The 16,209-nt window shown below is 33.0% G+C and overlaps 1 protein-coding gene across 1 annotated transcript; it reads left to right on the top strand.

Moving 5' to 3' along the window:
* Window positions 1–16,206, top strand: Gprk1 (G protein-coupled receptor kinase 1). The gene is made up of 16 exons (XM_017611060.1): window positions 1–334; window positions 407–573; window positions 8,730–8,806; window positions 8,875–8,948; window positions 11,253–11,354; window positions 11,833–11,907; window positions 12,029–12,090; window positions 12,153–12,204; window positions 12,273–12,464; window positions 12,547–12,702; window positions 12,773–13,099; window positions 13,164–13,264; window positions 13,342–13,560; window positions 13,661–13,867; window positions 14,797–14,959; window positions 15,033–16,206. Exons 2-16 carry the CDS (start codon window positions 461–463, stop codon window positions 15,216–15,218), a joined length of 2,106 nt encoding a protein of 701 aa, XP_017466549.1. The 5' UTR covers window positions 1–334; window positions 407–460; the 3' UTR covers window positions 15,219–16,206.
* Window positions 16,207–16,209: the final 3 nt, after the last annotated feature.

Below are 16,209 nucleotides of genomic sequence, written 5' to 3'. Positions count from 1 at the left end.
ATGCTCTCGAATTGGTACATTGCGAAGTTAGTATCCTATTCTGATTGGATGTATTATATTGATACACATTAGATTAAAAAAATATATATATGTATTTAGATATAAATTTCTTTTTTGTGGTCAATTGAATAAGCTGTGCTGTATAATGTACAATTAATTTATCCTATATGCATATTTGTGATTTGAAATAGTTTATGTGAAAAGGTGCAATACTGAAAGAAATATATGTACATAGTAGTGTGCACATATGAAAACAAAGAATTGGCAAAAATGTAAGGCAATGCAACGTCTTTCATTTGTTGGGAGATCGTCGTCGTCGGTACCATTTCAATAGGTACGTTGTTGTGTTCGTATTCGTAAATTTTTTAATCGGAACTGTGAAAAGAAAGTGAAAAGGAATTTTTAGCAAGTAGATTTGCATAGTACACCTAACGAAGGAACCGAGGTCCAACGCACAAACATGGCGGATTTGGAAGCTGTGCTGGCGGACGTCAGCTATCTGATGGCCATGGAGAAATCCAAATGTACACCAGCAGCCAGAGCTAGCAAAAGGCTTGTTTTGCCCGACCCCAGGTACGTATGTGTGCACACACAAACATGCCTACTATTCCATGTATATATGTATGTATGTATGTCATAGGTATTCATTTGCGATATGAATGAATGTATGTCAGTTGGTGCAGGTTGTATTCCCCCAAAAACGCCCAATTCTGCATGGCAAGATTTTTATGTTTTTTTTGTTTTCTTTTTATTTATTTAAGCCAAACAAAATATGTATGCGTATTGCTGACTAACTAATCGAAAATTTCAATTACATACACACTTACCTACTCTTTTGTGTTTCACTTTTTTATTTACTTTTTTTCCATTTTCTAGTGTGTTTTGCTTTGAATTGCTATCTTGCAATTAAAGTTCTATCTCTGTTTTGTATTGTGTACGAACAGTTGGAATGTACGTATGTCCATATGTATGTACATATGCACGTAGGAAAATGTAAAAATAGATATGTATACAATTGTCCAGTAGTTGATAATCGAAAACTTCAGAAGTTCAATGGTGTGTAAAATGAAAAAAAATATATATATGTATATACATATATACGGATGCGCATACATACACAGGGCTACCAACTATCCTTAGCTACGAAGTGCCATATTGAGAATAAAAAGTGCCAAAATGTGCCAAATAGAAAATAAAAGTGCCATCCTTTTTAATTCCTTCCATTTAGCATTACAATCAGTGTTGCCAAGCATGAGCTTTTCCTACCTAGGTTGGTAGGCTAGATTGGATTTTGGTAGGTTCCGCGACAATAAAAGTTATTTGCGAAAAATATAAAATATGTACAGTATTGACCAATACAATAGCACCCCCATTTCAAAGTTATATGGTTTCCCAATCATGTTTATTTATTTTTAGGAATTTTAACGAAACCCATATTAATCCAAGTTTAAAACTTTGTAGAAGAAATTTTCACTAAAATTTCAAACTTTTTCCTCAGAAGTGTTAGAATTTTTTTGAGTACACAGTTGTATAGCCTATTCAATTTTAGTCTAACAATGTGCAAGTTTCAAGCGGCTAAAAATCACCGCTGATTTTTTAGAATTTTTTTGCGGCTTTCTTCCATACAAAAATCGTATTAACTCGTTATATGGAAGCAAGTGTGACAAGAAAAACTTCTAAATAATCAACGGTAATTTTTAGCCAATTGAAGCTTGCACATTGTTAGGCTAAAATTGAATGGGCTATAAAACTGCGTACTCAAAAAAATTCTAACACTTCTGAGGAAAAAGTTTAAAATTTAGGTGAAAATTCGTCGACTTTTTTGTAGTCTTTTACAAAGTTCAAAACTTGGGTTTACATATATGGAATTTGTTTGAGAATGAACTGTATTTTAATCGAAAATTCCCAAAAATTAATACTTAAACATATGTAAGTGGCAATATCACTTTGAAATGGGGGTGCTATAGATATGACCAATACTGTATATCCAAACATTTTAGAAACCTTGTTTACACGAATATTTTACTGGAGTGTTCGTATAGCGGCGACCGTAAAGATGTAAATATACATACCTGATTCGTAAGTAAAATATTACCGATATACAATATGTACATCCAAGGTATATGTATACTTTATGTGCCTAGAACTTCAATCGAACTCAACTAGAAACTACATATCTATGTACATACATATATGTCCTGTCCACCTGACAGAGACTTCATGGTAAGACTTGGGGGGAATATGACCAAAACTAACCTAATCGTCTTTCAATACGGTAGTAAGAGCCTGATGGCCAAAAGCTAAGCAAGTAAAGGTGTGTGCCACCTTGAGCAAGCTGCGCCGACTGGTCAGTGTAGCCGTCGCAGGCGACATGGCTACCTGTCCAACGGATGCACTTTATGTCAATACAGGCATTCATCCTTTGTTCATTCTCAGAATTCCTCAAAAGGACTGCTGTGAAGTGATAACAACTATGATTGACGAAGGGTCCCAAGTATGGTGTACCGACGGATTAAAGATGGACGACGAGTGTACTGGGGCAGCCGTATTTGGACCATGAATCATAAAAAGTCTGCCCATTTCCACATACCCAACTATATCCCAGGCTGAAGTCTTCGCAAACGAGCTCTGTGTAGAAGGACAAATGGGGCCAAAATAAATATAATGTCGGATATTCAGGCATGTTAAAGGCCTTAGACTCTTAAAATGGCATCATGCTTGTGGACAGCGTTGTACAGCTTGAAAGCCCATAATAGCGTAATGCTGGGGTCGGTTCCGGGACATGAAGGGTTTGAAGGCATCGATAGGACTGACTGTCTCCAAAGGCTGGAAACCCCAGAGCATATTCTATGTGACTGCCCACGTCTCATAAATAGCAGACTGATACACCTTACGGAACGATTCTCTTCTTCAACCAAAATTTGAAATAGCCTAAGGTTGGAGTGATTACAAATAGGGTTAAGCACAATAGATCTTATTAGATCGCAGCGCGAGTATCCCCGACGTCGGATGTAAAAGTATGATATATCGATGTTCTTGTCTCGGGGAATAAGTTCATTGACTGCAAGTAACCCGTTCTAGTACTTACCCACCAGATCTCAAATTCTTTCACACCCTAACGTACCACGCTAATATCCGTAAGTTAAAGGTCGCCAAAAGTCACTAAACTTTTGCTAAAGAAGTATTTTAGTTCGAAGGCAATTACAATTTTTTTACGCACGTGTAATAATAATAATAATATGTATGGATATGTAAAGAGACAAACATGTGTGTAAGTCGGTACAGTAAAATTAATTGTTATACTTAGTTAAGTTGTTTGTTATGTTATCTACATTTTTAATAATCTTGGAATTGGATAAACAATTTAAATACTTTAAAAATTTTTGGTAGGTTTTGGTTGGTCTTGGTAGGGAAAAAAAAAACTAGTTCGTGGCAACACTGATTACAATTAGAAACACTTTCCTAAAACCAAAGTCTAACGCAAAATAAGATAAACCAATATAGAAATTGGAAAATTTTAGTTGAGTAAAAGAAGTACAAGCAAAGGATTTCACAAAAATGTATTGAAATATTACTATTTTTCAAAAGTACCATTTTAGAACTTTGTGCCAAATTGAAAAATTAAGTGCCATTAGAAGTAAAATAGGGCCAAAAATGGCACGGTTTGAGCCAAGTTGGTAGCCCCATACATACATATGTACATTATGTATGCATTCATTTGTATATATGTATGTATGTACATGCAATGCCTATGCACATATTTGCATTGTGTTGTAGGTGGTCCAGAAGTGTGTATGTTCATATAAACATTGTTATTGCATTAAGTTGCAGCATTCATAACAAAATATCCTCATTGCACTTCTCATAATCCACATACAGACACAAGTACATAAGTACATGTATAGACCCTGCAGGAAATGGGACTAGTTTGTAGCTAACTATTAACTAACTAGCAGTCGATTAGTGGTAACTATTTATTAACTATTTCTTTTGGCCGTGACTAAATACTTTTGAAGGGCAATGGCCGAAAAATATTGAGAACTGTTTCCTCTGCATTAGATTTCAACTATCTTATAGCTAACTACTTTTGGACATAAACTATCAATAAAAAAAAACAAAAGAGTTTTTAATTTTTTTGTATTTTTATTTATTTACTTATTTTATTTAACATTACATATTTGCTTATTTGTTTACATGTTCATACTTAAATTCGATCAGACATAACATCAGTAGATAATATAAAATTTCGACCTTTATTTTATCTGTCCTAATTACGAAAAAGAATCTGCGAAGTGCAGAAAAAAGTGTATGGAAAGTAATTTTTGTATGAGGATATTTAAATAGAAGCTTGTAAAGAAAACAAACTCCCGATAACGTCTGCATGGCTCCTGCACGACTTTACAACTAACTCAAAGTTAGTTTTGTCATAGATAATTAAAAGTTAGTTATTTATCGGAATCCCGCAAAAAAGCTAACTAGAAGTTAGCAGTTTTTGAATTTTTCAAAAATACCGTTATATAGGAGATGTGCGTGCTTATGATTCAATTTTGCCCATTTTCAATACCAACATACATATGCAGATCATACCCCTGCATGAGGGGAAACCTGCATACAATTTGTCGTTTGCACGGAAAGACAGACATGGCTAATCGATATCTCTTTTAATTCTGGGCATTTTGGTATAAATATTTATGTCTATAACTGCATGCATTGTATGTATCTCGATGCCTTTAGGGCATTGTGAACAAGTACGCTTTGGTATAAAAATGTCTATGTTATAGATCACAGAACTATATTCCCACGTTTGATCTAAAGTAAATACAGGCGGAAAAATATTTGTATATTTCCGTGATTTGAGTTGAAACGGACACTGGCGAAAACAAATTTAATTCTTCATTATTTATGTAGTTATGCCAAAAGATTAAAAAAAAATTCGATATCTGAAAAAAAAGAATACAAAATTTGTATATGTCCTTTTCGAAAACAAATGGAATATATGTACATATGTATTTATATCGACTATACCCAGTAGAACTTGGGAGCATCGTACGATTGCTCGGTGAGTACTCCCTTGGGAGTATACGAATACTCCCCATTGCTCCCTATGCTTCTGTGTATAAGCATGTAATTTTGTATACTCCCTTTAACNCACGTACATACATGCATACATTCACCATTTTCAACTCTGCATGCCGCTCTGTGGCCTTAAGGGCATTTTCAGCCCCATACATGGGCATGGGTACGGGATCAGGATTGGTTGTTGTTATCCACATCCACATACTCCCATACATACATATATAGAAAATATTTGCAATGTATACCTCCTGGCATGCACTTTTGTGGCTTATCAATAAAGCTATTTTTACACACAGAATTATTGGTGTGCTTGTGTGTACATATGTATGTATACATATATGTTAGGGTAGTCAAAAACTTTTTCCAGCCACCCCCAGAATTGAACAATATCGAAAATACGGAAACCCGTATTTTTTTATTTTGAAATCGGTTAATATTTAACCGTTCCGCCGGGGCTTTAAAATTTTCCATATAAGTTGGTGGAAAAATAAAAAGGGACACATTTTAACAAATTTTCCTTTTTCTTTTATTTATTTTATTTTTATAATTTTTTTTATAAAAGTATAGCTCACTATCGTAACAAACACCATTTAAATTCATATTTCAAACTGTGTGCAAAAATTATAAAAATTCTGCAAAATGGCATCTCAATTTTCAACCTCTGATTAGGTTTTAGAATTTTCTTGTGTATGCGGATTTGAAGCAAATTAAATTTTTGGTAGAATGAAGCGTAAGTTTTGAATTTTGGCAATTTTTTTTTAACGCGTATGAACATTCAGTATAAAAATTATCAAAAATTAACGCAATTTTTTAGAAACTTCAAACTTGCACCTTATTGCACTAAAATTTAATGGAAATTTTGCAGAATTTTTATAATTTCTGCACAAAGTTTAAAATATTTGTTAGATAATGGGCTATACTTTTATAAAAAAAATAATGAATATTAAATAAATTAAAGAAAAACGGGAAAAATTTGTTAAAATGTTGTGTCCCAATTCATACATAAATCTTTTAACGTAAAATTGCTATAAAATCGTTAAGATTAAATAATTTTTGATGGAATAAATCATTTCACTTTAGAAGTCTTCAATCAGTTACAATTAGGATGGACATTTAACTTTGAAATTTTACTATTTTTTCATAAGCGAAAATCTCTTCTCTGATGTACAAGATTTATGTGTTCGCAAGCAAGAAAAATATGTATACAAAATGGATTTTCCTGTGTATTTTTTTGGACCACCCTAAAGTATATACATATTTACGTACGTACATATGTGCATTGGTATTTATGAATTTGTAAATAGGATGCGCACTCGCGTATGTGCTTGTAAATCATACATACATGCTATATCTGTATTTATGGAAGATTTTCAATAATTTTAAACACGATTGATTGAATGTGTAAATAAATATCCATTGCTAGATAATTGCACTTTTTTGCATATTGAAATGCATGTACATTAGGAAAATCCAATATAACTGACCTAACGAATTTATGGCCTTAAAAGGACTTATTTATTGAGAAGAAAATTCTCCCATTTGGAAAAATGTGCGTGTCGCGCAGGGATCAAAATTCAGATTACCCTACGAAGACGTCTTATAGTAGTATCGATGTTAAGTATTAAAAAAAAAATAATTTTTTGAGTCTCCATAGAGGCATCTGACCTTTGCCCCTTTTGCGACACGCCTTAACCGACTCCATCGGGACCAAAATTGGATATTAAATGAAAAAACATTAATTTTAATTTTTTGAGTATCTATGCAAGAATCTGAACTTTGCCCCCCCTGTGCACACCTCTTAACCGTCTCCTCTTGGGACGAAAATTTATATGTGATATTAATGACCTTGGTATTACCGATTGAGGAGTGAGACCGAAAAAAATCGTTCATTTGACTTTATATATATATATACATGTGAGGCATTCGGCATATCGGACATATCGGGTATATCGGACACCAAATTTGGTTTCACACTTTTGATTGGTTTCAAATAGGCTTTATGGATTGTATACATGTAATAAGTTGACGTGTTTTTGAGGAAGTTTTTTAGTTCTTTTCGAAGAATCTTCTAGAAATGGGCGTGGCAATATTAAAGTCAATATTAAAACCAAATTTCAAAAATATGCCAGAATATGTATATGGATTGAAAAAGTTGTGAAACCAATGTTGTTCACGAAGAGATATTCAGCCGAATTCCGCAACAAAATCTGCATCTTGCTAACTTTAGTCCTACAATTGACACACCGATTTCTAGGGGTTTGTCCCGATTTTTAACACTATGCTAAATATGTATATCGCATTTTTCGACAAGAAATTACAAAAGATTGTTGACTCTCACAAAATAAACCATCTCGTCATAAAAAAAAAAAAAAAATTTTAAAAATAGTTCCTGGAAAACGCCCATTTTTTTGAAGCATGTTTTCTATAGAGAATTAAACAGAGATTATAGTGGTGTAGTGGTAAGCAGTGCGCGCTTCCACTCCGCAACGCCTGGGTTCAAGCCCTGGTCAAAGCAACATCGCAAAAAATGTAGAAAAAGGTTTTTTCTTAACAGCGGTCGTCCCTCGGCAGGCAATGGCAAACCGTCGAGTGTATTTCTGCCATGAAAACCAGCTTCTCATAAAAATACAATCGCCGTTCGGAGTCGGCGTAAAACTGTAGGTCCCCCCGCTTTGTGTGACAACATCAAGGCGCACGCCACAACTCGGAGGAGAAGCTCGGCCAAACACTAACATATGTGTAAGCGCCAAACTATTATTATTATTATTATTAATTTTAAATCCCTATTTTACTGGTTTTCTCTATGCAAATCAACTTCGAGAAGTTCAACTATTTGTCATACAACAGGGCGAACGGCGATTGTATTTTGATGAGAAGCATTAATTTCATGGCAGAAATAAGCTCGGAGGTTTGCCATTGCCTGCTGTGAGGCGACCGCTGTTAAGAAAAAAAACTTTTTTTATTTTTTTTGCGATGTTGCTTTGACCAGGGCTTGAAGCCAGGCCGTACGGATTGGAAGCGCGCAATGCTTACCACTACACCACGTCCTCTTAAATTGGTTACGCTAGTTGTTTTGGATCACCCTAATGTACATATGTTTATCGTTTGTTGCTCTTAATAGTGCAATATTTTTCATTCAAACAAAAATGCATGTCATACCACCTCTCGAAACCTTAACAAACAATGCCAAATTATGTAGATGTGTGTACGTATCATGGTTACTCGAATTTTGAAATTTAGTTGATTTTTTTTTTTTTAAATCTGGTACTCTTATTATCGTACGAGTATTATAAAAATAACTGCGTACTTTCACGAAAAATATTGTTTTCATTAAATTTATTACTTTTTTTCGTTACAAAAAATGTAAAAATAGTAGACTAGGTAACTCAAATTTTAAAATTTTGATGCACTTTTACGCTTTCATTTATTATTTTATTTTTACTTTTAATGTGCTTTTACGAAAATATAATTTTGTCTTTTTATTAGTTTCCTTTTAAATTTAAGTCTATATTAATGTCATATAAATATTTCATCCCATCTTCTTGTTCTTAAATGTAATGTGCGTGTGTGCGTATTAGTTAAAAAAATGTGTTATGAGCTTTAACGCAATTTATTTATTAATTGATTAATTTTCATGAAATTATATTAACTAGCGTCCGGAGTGTTATGTATAAATATTTGGAAAAGGAGAGCGAACTGAATTTCCACAAAATATTCAACCAAATATTGGGTACGTATACAAATTTTATTTTTTCATATTGATTGGATGAAAAGCTTAAAATTTTTATTGTTTCTAAGGTTATTTGCTGTTCAAAGACTTTTGCGAAAATGATTCAGAAGAACCCATACAGCAGCTTAAATTTTACGAACAGGTGATTTAATCTTGTAAAACCTTTTTTTAACTGAAAAAATCGTTTTATGATTTCTTATTGAAGTTCAGTTAGGTTAAGTTACGTTAAGTCTTCACTGATTACTTCTTTAAGAGACTAATTTATGATACTTTTTTTTGGAAAATATAGACTTTTGCTTTCGCGTGCCATTAATTAAGAAAAATTTCGTTCATATGATTTTCTTTTGTTCGGAATTGGAACTGGAATTTATTTTTATTTGCTGTAAATTTTTAAGTTTTCAGGCATATCAACTGCTGCCAGGGACCGAACATAACAGTTATTGGTGAACACTGTCATGGAAAAATTCACTATGAAGGAAATGTTCTACAACTAAGTGATACATACCAATCGATTTTTTTTTTTTCACCGAGACTCAAATTTGAACATAAATATTTATTTTTATGCAAAATGAAATAAATAACAATTATTTTTGATTTTTTTATTATAAATCCAAAATAACCATTATTTTGATTTTTATATTATATGTCTTAGATAATAGTTATTGAAGACTTTTATTTATAAATCAGTCAGTGACTTTTACTTTTAAAAGTCATCAATATAAATCAGTCACCGACATTTATTTTTAAAATCATTCGTGTAAAAGTCATTAACATTTTTCGCTGCTAAAAAGGTGTTGGGAACCAAAGTTTACTACAACTTATTGAAATGACTGTTATAAGTATGATTTAAAAAATAAAACTCAGTGACTGATTTTTATTTATGACTTTTATAAATAAGTCTTCGATAACTGTTATCTAAGACATATAATTTAAAAATCACAAATAACTGTCATTTGCGTTTTTTTTATATAAAAATCAAAAATAATCGTTATTTTCGATTTATAAAATAAAAGTCAGAAATAACGGTTATTTAAAGAGTAATTAAATAAAAGTTGTAACTGTCACGGTCCCTGCCTGCTGCGATTGTGAAATCGGAAGCCTTCATACGCTACTAATCGGAATACTTAAACGGATTAACTATATATGTAGGTCAACCACAAGGTTAACGTTATGAAACAATAAGTCGCTAGCTTAGAGTAAAAAGTTGCTATTACCACTTTTTATGATAAAAATTATGAAACTACCTTTCCTTTCGTAGCCTGGTTTTTATGCCGGTTTTTATCAAACAAAATGAAAAGTGTGCTTAAATTTCAAATAGTTACAAAAACAAATTATACAGTGGCTAATTTAGAAAAAAAAGTCAAACTTTATTAATTTACATGAAAACCTAAAAACTCTTAATTTCCTAATTAGTTGGCTGAAAAGTTAGAAGGAGCAGCCTTTACAGCAACAAAATTGCAAATAGCCTTTTGTATCCTCTCCTCGTAGAGTTCTCACCCTCCAAATGGTAAATAGTTCACTGCTGACCGTATAAAAAATAGCTACAAAAAAAATCCATTTACTCAGGAAACACCAAAAATCGCACATGAAATTGACAGATTAAACTCAAAACTCTTCATTTTACACGTTTTTGATAGTCTAAACACGGCCAAATGCGGCCAACATTTTAAAATGTTTTTTAAATATCACTTAGAAAAAAAATTATATGCGACAACGATTTTTACCACCTGCTAAGCAGTTGTCGTTGCTTTTTACAAATACAAAAGCTAACGTTATTTGGTTTCAGAGTTTTTTTATCAAATACTAAGGGCAAAAAGTTTATTTTTATAAGCACAAAATGACTTTTGGTCACATAAACTGATCAAATTACCGATAGTCCAATGTATGGAAAAAACCTTGCCTGCAAGACTTTTAATAAAAAAGGCCTTTCAAAGGACAGCTCGTTCCTTGCCGCATTTATCGCCGAAAGGAAAGACTGTCAATCGAATTAACAAGAACAACAAACTAAACAAAACTAAAGTTTTTCGCCTGTAAAACCACCACTCTCTAACAAACATTTGAGGCGTACAAAAATCCTGTCGCGACTCTTAACGCTGTGCATTTATTAATGTCCTTATTTGAAATTTTTTGACCGCAAAAGCTTAGAGCCATCTGAATATTCTATGTTATGCGAACACTCACGCTTTTCTTTAAACAATAAAAAATTGGTATCGTAATGGACCTACTGTCATTTACCTGCAGCCGTTTTGTTTTAGTTCCGTTTTATTATTTCATATTCTTTTCGCACGATGCTGTCCGTCCAGTTCAGCTATCCCCTATATTTGCAAGTCTTTTAATTTGATTCCCTATGTACCTACTTTAGTGAACCGGAGTGTATAATGTAATAGTACAAAAATAATTATGCTCAAAGAAGGGGTACAAATTATTTATTTACTTCTTTATACAGATAAAAAATTTTGAGAAAACCGAAAGCTATGAAGAGCGCAAAGAATTAGCTCGAGAAATATATGACAATTTTATTATGGAAGAAATGCTCTCTCACACATACGTAAGTGATGAATTTTGTTTAACTATAATGAATTTTGAACGCTATATATGCATATGCATTAGCGTGCATCATCGTAATTATAAAATTTATTATATTTTAATACTTCCTACAAAACATTTCAGAATTTTAAAATACCACCAAAAATCTCATTATTTTGTTTCCGTTGATAAAATTTTGTAACTTTTTATGCTGACCTTTTAAGTTTAAACTCTTCTAAGTATCATCTGAGGTGATTTTTTTTTAGAAAAAAATATTTTTAAAAACTAATTTTATTAAAGAAAACTCGGTTTTAGATGTGTTTTCAGATTGGTGCAGTTCACGTAAATTTCGATATTTTTAGGAAATATATTGGCGGGAGTCTTAAAGTATAATACATTTTATAATTCTGGTAGAAAACCAAGAACTTTTTTTAGTGAGACACCCTAATATACATACATACATACATATGTATGTACATAAATATTTTGTATTCATTTAGGAATATTCCAAAGAAGCTGTAGCCAGTGTACAGAAATATCTTTTAAAAAATGAAGTACCCGTTAATTTGTTTGAGGTAAGTCTAATTGACTGTAATTCAGATTGCTTTTATACCAATATAAATATGTACATATGGATATGGAGCATTATATGTACAATATTTCATTTTCAATTCAATTCTGCAAATCGTGTTATAGCCTTATATCGAGGAGATATTTAACCACCTGAAAGGAAAGCCATTCAAAAAGTTCTTGGAGAGGTAAGTGTCCTAGAATAAAAATAAATGAAAGACAAGCTCTGATTTGTTTCTTCAAATTCTAGCGATAAATTCACACGATTTTGCCAATGGAAGAACCTAGAACTTAATATACAGGTATGTCAAACAAAATTTACTTTATAAGCCCTTAAACATATTTATTTAATGTTTCTTTTTTTTTTTAGTTAACCATGAACGACTTCAGTGTTCACCGAATCATTGGCCGTGGGGGCTTTGGCGAAGTGTATGGCTGTCGAAAAGCTGACACTGGCAAAATGTATGCCATGAAATGTTTGGATAAAAAGCGCATCAAAATGAAACAAGGCGAAATGTTGGCGCTAAACGAAAGAACTATGTTGCAAGCTGTGAGCACAGGGGTAAGTATCTGAAATTCTTTTTTCCACTTACATAGTACTTACCAACATTTTACTTTGCTATACTTTTACATTTTTTTCGCAGATGGACTGTCCTTTCATTGTTTGCATGACCTATGCATTTCATACACCTGACAAGCTGTGCTTCATACTTGATCTAATGAATGGCGGTGATCTGCATTATCATCTATCACAACATGGTGTCTTCAACGAGGATGAGATGAAGTTCTATGCCGCTGAGGTAATGTCGTTTGACGACATTTTACCCCGTATAAAAAAAACCACAGAAATTTTCATTGGTCTCGTTTTAGGTAATTTTGGGCTTAGAACACATGCACAAACGCTTCATAGTCTATAGGGACTTAAAACCGGCAAACATTTTACTCGATGAGAATGGACACATACGCATATCGGACTTGGGTTTGGCATGCGATTTTTCGCGAAAAAAGCCGCATGCCTCAGTGGGCACACACGGCTATATGGCGCCAGAAGTGCTTTCTAAAGGCACTGCATATGACTCATGCGCCGATTGGTTTAGTTTCGGCTGTATGCTTTATAAATTGCTTAAGGGTCATTCACCGTTCAGACAACACAAAACAAAAGATAAACACGAAATCGATCGAATGACTTTGACTATGGTGAGTTTATGAAGGGGTGGAAAAAAGATTATGACTGGTTTATAAACTATTTAATTTTTTTCAGAACGTTGAATTACCGGACTGTTTTACGCCCGAATTAAGAAGCCTTTTGGATTCATTGTTACAGAGAGAGGTAGATAAACGACTGGGATGCATGGGAAATGGGTAAATAGTCTGAATTAAATATATATGTTTAGTGTTTAATAACGTTAAAACTTATTTTGAAATAAAAATCAAAAAAGTGCGGACGAAGTGAAGATGCATCCATTCTTTTCGGGCATAGATTGGCACCAGGTCTATGTTCAAAAATATACACCACCATTAATACCACCGAGAGGCGAGGTTAATGCCGCTGATGCATTCGACATTGGCTCCTTTGATGAAGAGGATACGAAAGGCATTAAGCTAACAGATAGTGATCAGGAACTATACAAATTCTTTCCACTTACAATTTCCGAGAGGTGAATATACATACAAATGTATAACTGAATTCTGTGATAACATATGGAATATGGGTAGAATTAGACGTATATGCATACTATATATTTTTTCTTCCTATAGGTGGCAACAAGAAATCGCCGAAACAGTATTCGAAAGCGTTAACATTGAAACAGATAAAATAGAACAGAAGAAAAAGGCCAAACAAAAGCAGCATTTCGATGCAGACGAAAAGGAGTCGGACTGCATATTACATGGTTATATAAAAAAATTAGGTGGCTCCTTTGCATCACTCTGGCAAACCAAATATGCTAAGCTTTATCCAAATCGGTAAGAAGTGATCTTATATGTAAGTCAGTGACGATCAGGGAGGGCTTTTACTCCGAGCGTTTAGATATCTATATCGGTGATGGGCACAGCCTTGCCCGCGAGCAAAGCTCTTTTAAGCTTCCTATATAGTATGTATGTATTTATGTATACACTGACGAACAAAAGTATTGGCACATAAACTTTTTCGCAATATATGCAACATTTATTATTCTAGTTTCTTTTCGCTATATAAAAATATATGTAGTTCATACTATAACAAAAAACATGAAAATAAAATCTCTAAACTTTGTGCATAACTCGGAAAAATTCAATAAACGGAACTTTCTAGTCAGAAAAATTCTAGGTACACAGTTTTATACCGCATACAATTTTATTATAACAAAGTGCAAATTTGAAGTTGCTAAAAAAACCGCCTTGATTTTTGGCATTTTTTTCGCGCAGTTTCTTCCACTCTTTCTTCTATTTTTTTGTATGGAAGAAAATAATACATAACACCGTCCGCTAAAAAAATTACCGAAATCCAGTTCAAAGAGATGTAAGCAGTTTTTAGTTTGAAAATACCTTTGAAGATGGTTGCCACCTTTTGAAAGGTCGAGTTTAGTTACCGTAAAAGTTACAAGTCAAATTAAATATTGAAATATGAGTGTCAAACGAAAGAGTTTTAGGAAAGCTTTGGTTTGAAAATATTTTTAAATAGGGTGATATCTATCTTGGTTATTATGCACAACATGTATGTATATATAATACGCGAAGGCAATTTCAAATTCAAGGGCTCGGCCTTTAGATGGACGACTAACATTTTCAATATTTTTAGGTGTTTGAAGAGTACCTATTGCCCCTGTTTAAAATATAAATAAAATTTTGGCGTTTTAACGCCATACGCCATGATTTATTCGAACAAAAATAACTAAACAAAAACTCGCTTACAGATTAGAGATGTATTCGGAGAGCGGAAGCAATAAGCCAGAGCTAATATTTATGGACCAAATTGAGGATATTTCCTCGGATTTCGTACATTACAAAGGAGAACAATGCATACAAATTCGCGTTAATGATGGATCTCGTGATGGCAGAATAATCCTAACAAATTCAGTACGTATAAGAGTTGATTAATTAAATTTTTGTACCTTTCATATGTTGTCTTTAATTTCATTTAAATTTGCAGGATGAAATCGGCTTAAAAGAATGGGCATTCTCTCTACGATCAGCCCATAAAAAGTCACAAGAGCTTTTGGGTTCTATGGCACGAAAAGCAGGAAAAATCTATGGCAGCGAACGTGATGCAAATAAATCTTTATATATTTTAACGGGAAGCAATCCAATTTCCAAAGTTTCCAACGGATCCAACTAGCAAATATACAAAGGACGCACTGAAAGCTTAGGGCAGATGATGCTGGTGATGATGTCGATGAAAAAGAAAAATCAAAAGCAGCATCAGCAGCAACAGAAACAGAAACAGATGCAGAGAAAGAAGCACCAGCACAAGCTCCAACTCGTATTTCGGTTTATTAAGCAAATGCTTTTTTATTATAATGTGTAACATTTTTTAGACTATTTTTACATGATTGGTTTAATATACTTTTCAAATGCATTTGCAGGAGTAAATAAATAGAAAGTACTAAAATTTAGCAAACATACACACATACATACATACAAACAAACATATGTTAGAGAATATATCGTAAAACAATAGGCATTGTTACAGCAAGATGTGCAGAGCAAATTGACGGATACTACGACTGCTATACGTGAGTAAAGCGTAAATGGAATCAACGTAATAGCGTAAAAACTGCAATTTGATTTGCAAGCCAAACACGCATACATACGAGTTCATTAGAAATGGGCATATCAAAGTGTAATTAATGCATTCATATAAATTGATTAAACACTTTAGTGATGCAGTTGGCCCAAAGTTGGTGCATACATATGTTTAAAACAAAGTACGAAGTCGCATTTGAAAAAAGAAGCAAATAAAAAAATCCAATTTTAGAACAATCACTGGTTAGAAGACCGCTGGTCGTGTAGTTTTATGTAGTCTCGAGCGGGTTTAATATCTGCTCTTATAGATACATGCATACATACATACACACGTACACACATACACATATGTACATATGTATATACATATGTACTGGGCTTAACAGCCGGTTGATGTGCAATTGCAATGTTATTCGAAATCACGCCTATCATAGAAGTAGTAGATGGTAAATACATAGTACATACATATGTAAACTTATCATTAATTTTGCTGTAAATCGTACATTTGTGTTTTAAGTTGTTGTTATTTTTATTGTATTTGTGTAATTATTTGTTAACTAAATGAAATTCTGCAAAGAATATGA

This window comes from Rhagoletis zephyria, unplaced genomic scaffold (assembly GCF_001687245.7).
Source record: "Rhagoletis zephyria isolate East Lansing unplaced genomic scaffold, Rhagoletis_zephyria_1.1 Rzeph_scaffold_00368, whole genome shotgun sequence".
Lineage (NCBI taxonomy): Eukaryota > Metazoa > Arthropoda > Insecta > Diptera > Tephritidae > Rhagoletis > Rhagoletis zephyria.
Note: the sequence above shows the minus strand (reverse complement) of the source record. Positions and strands in the feature narration are given on the sequence as shown.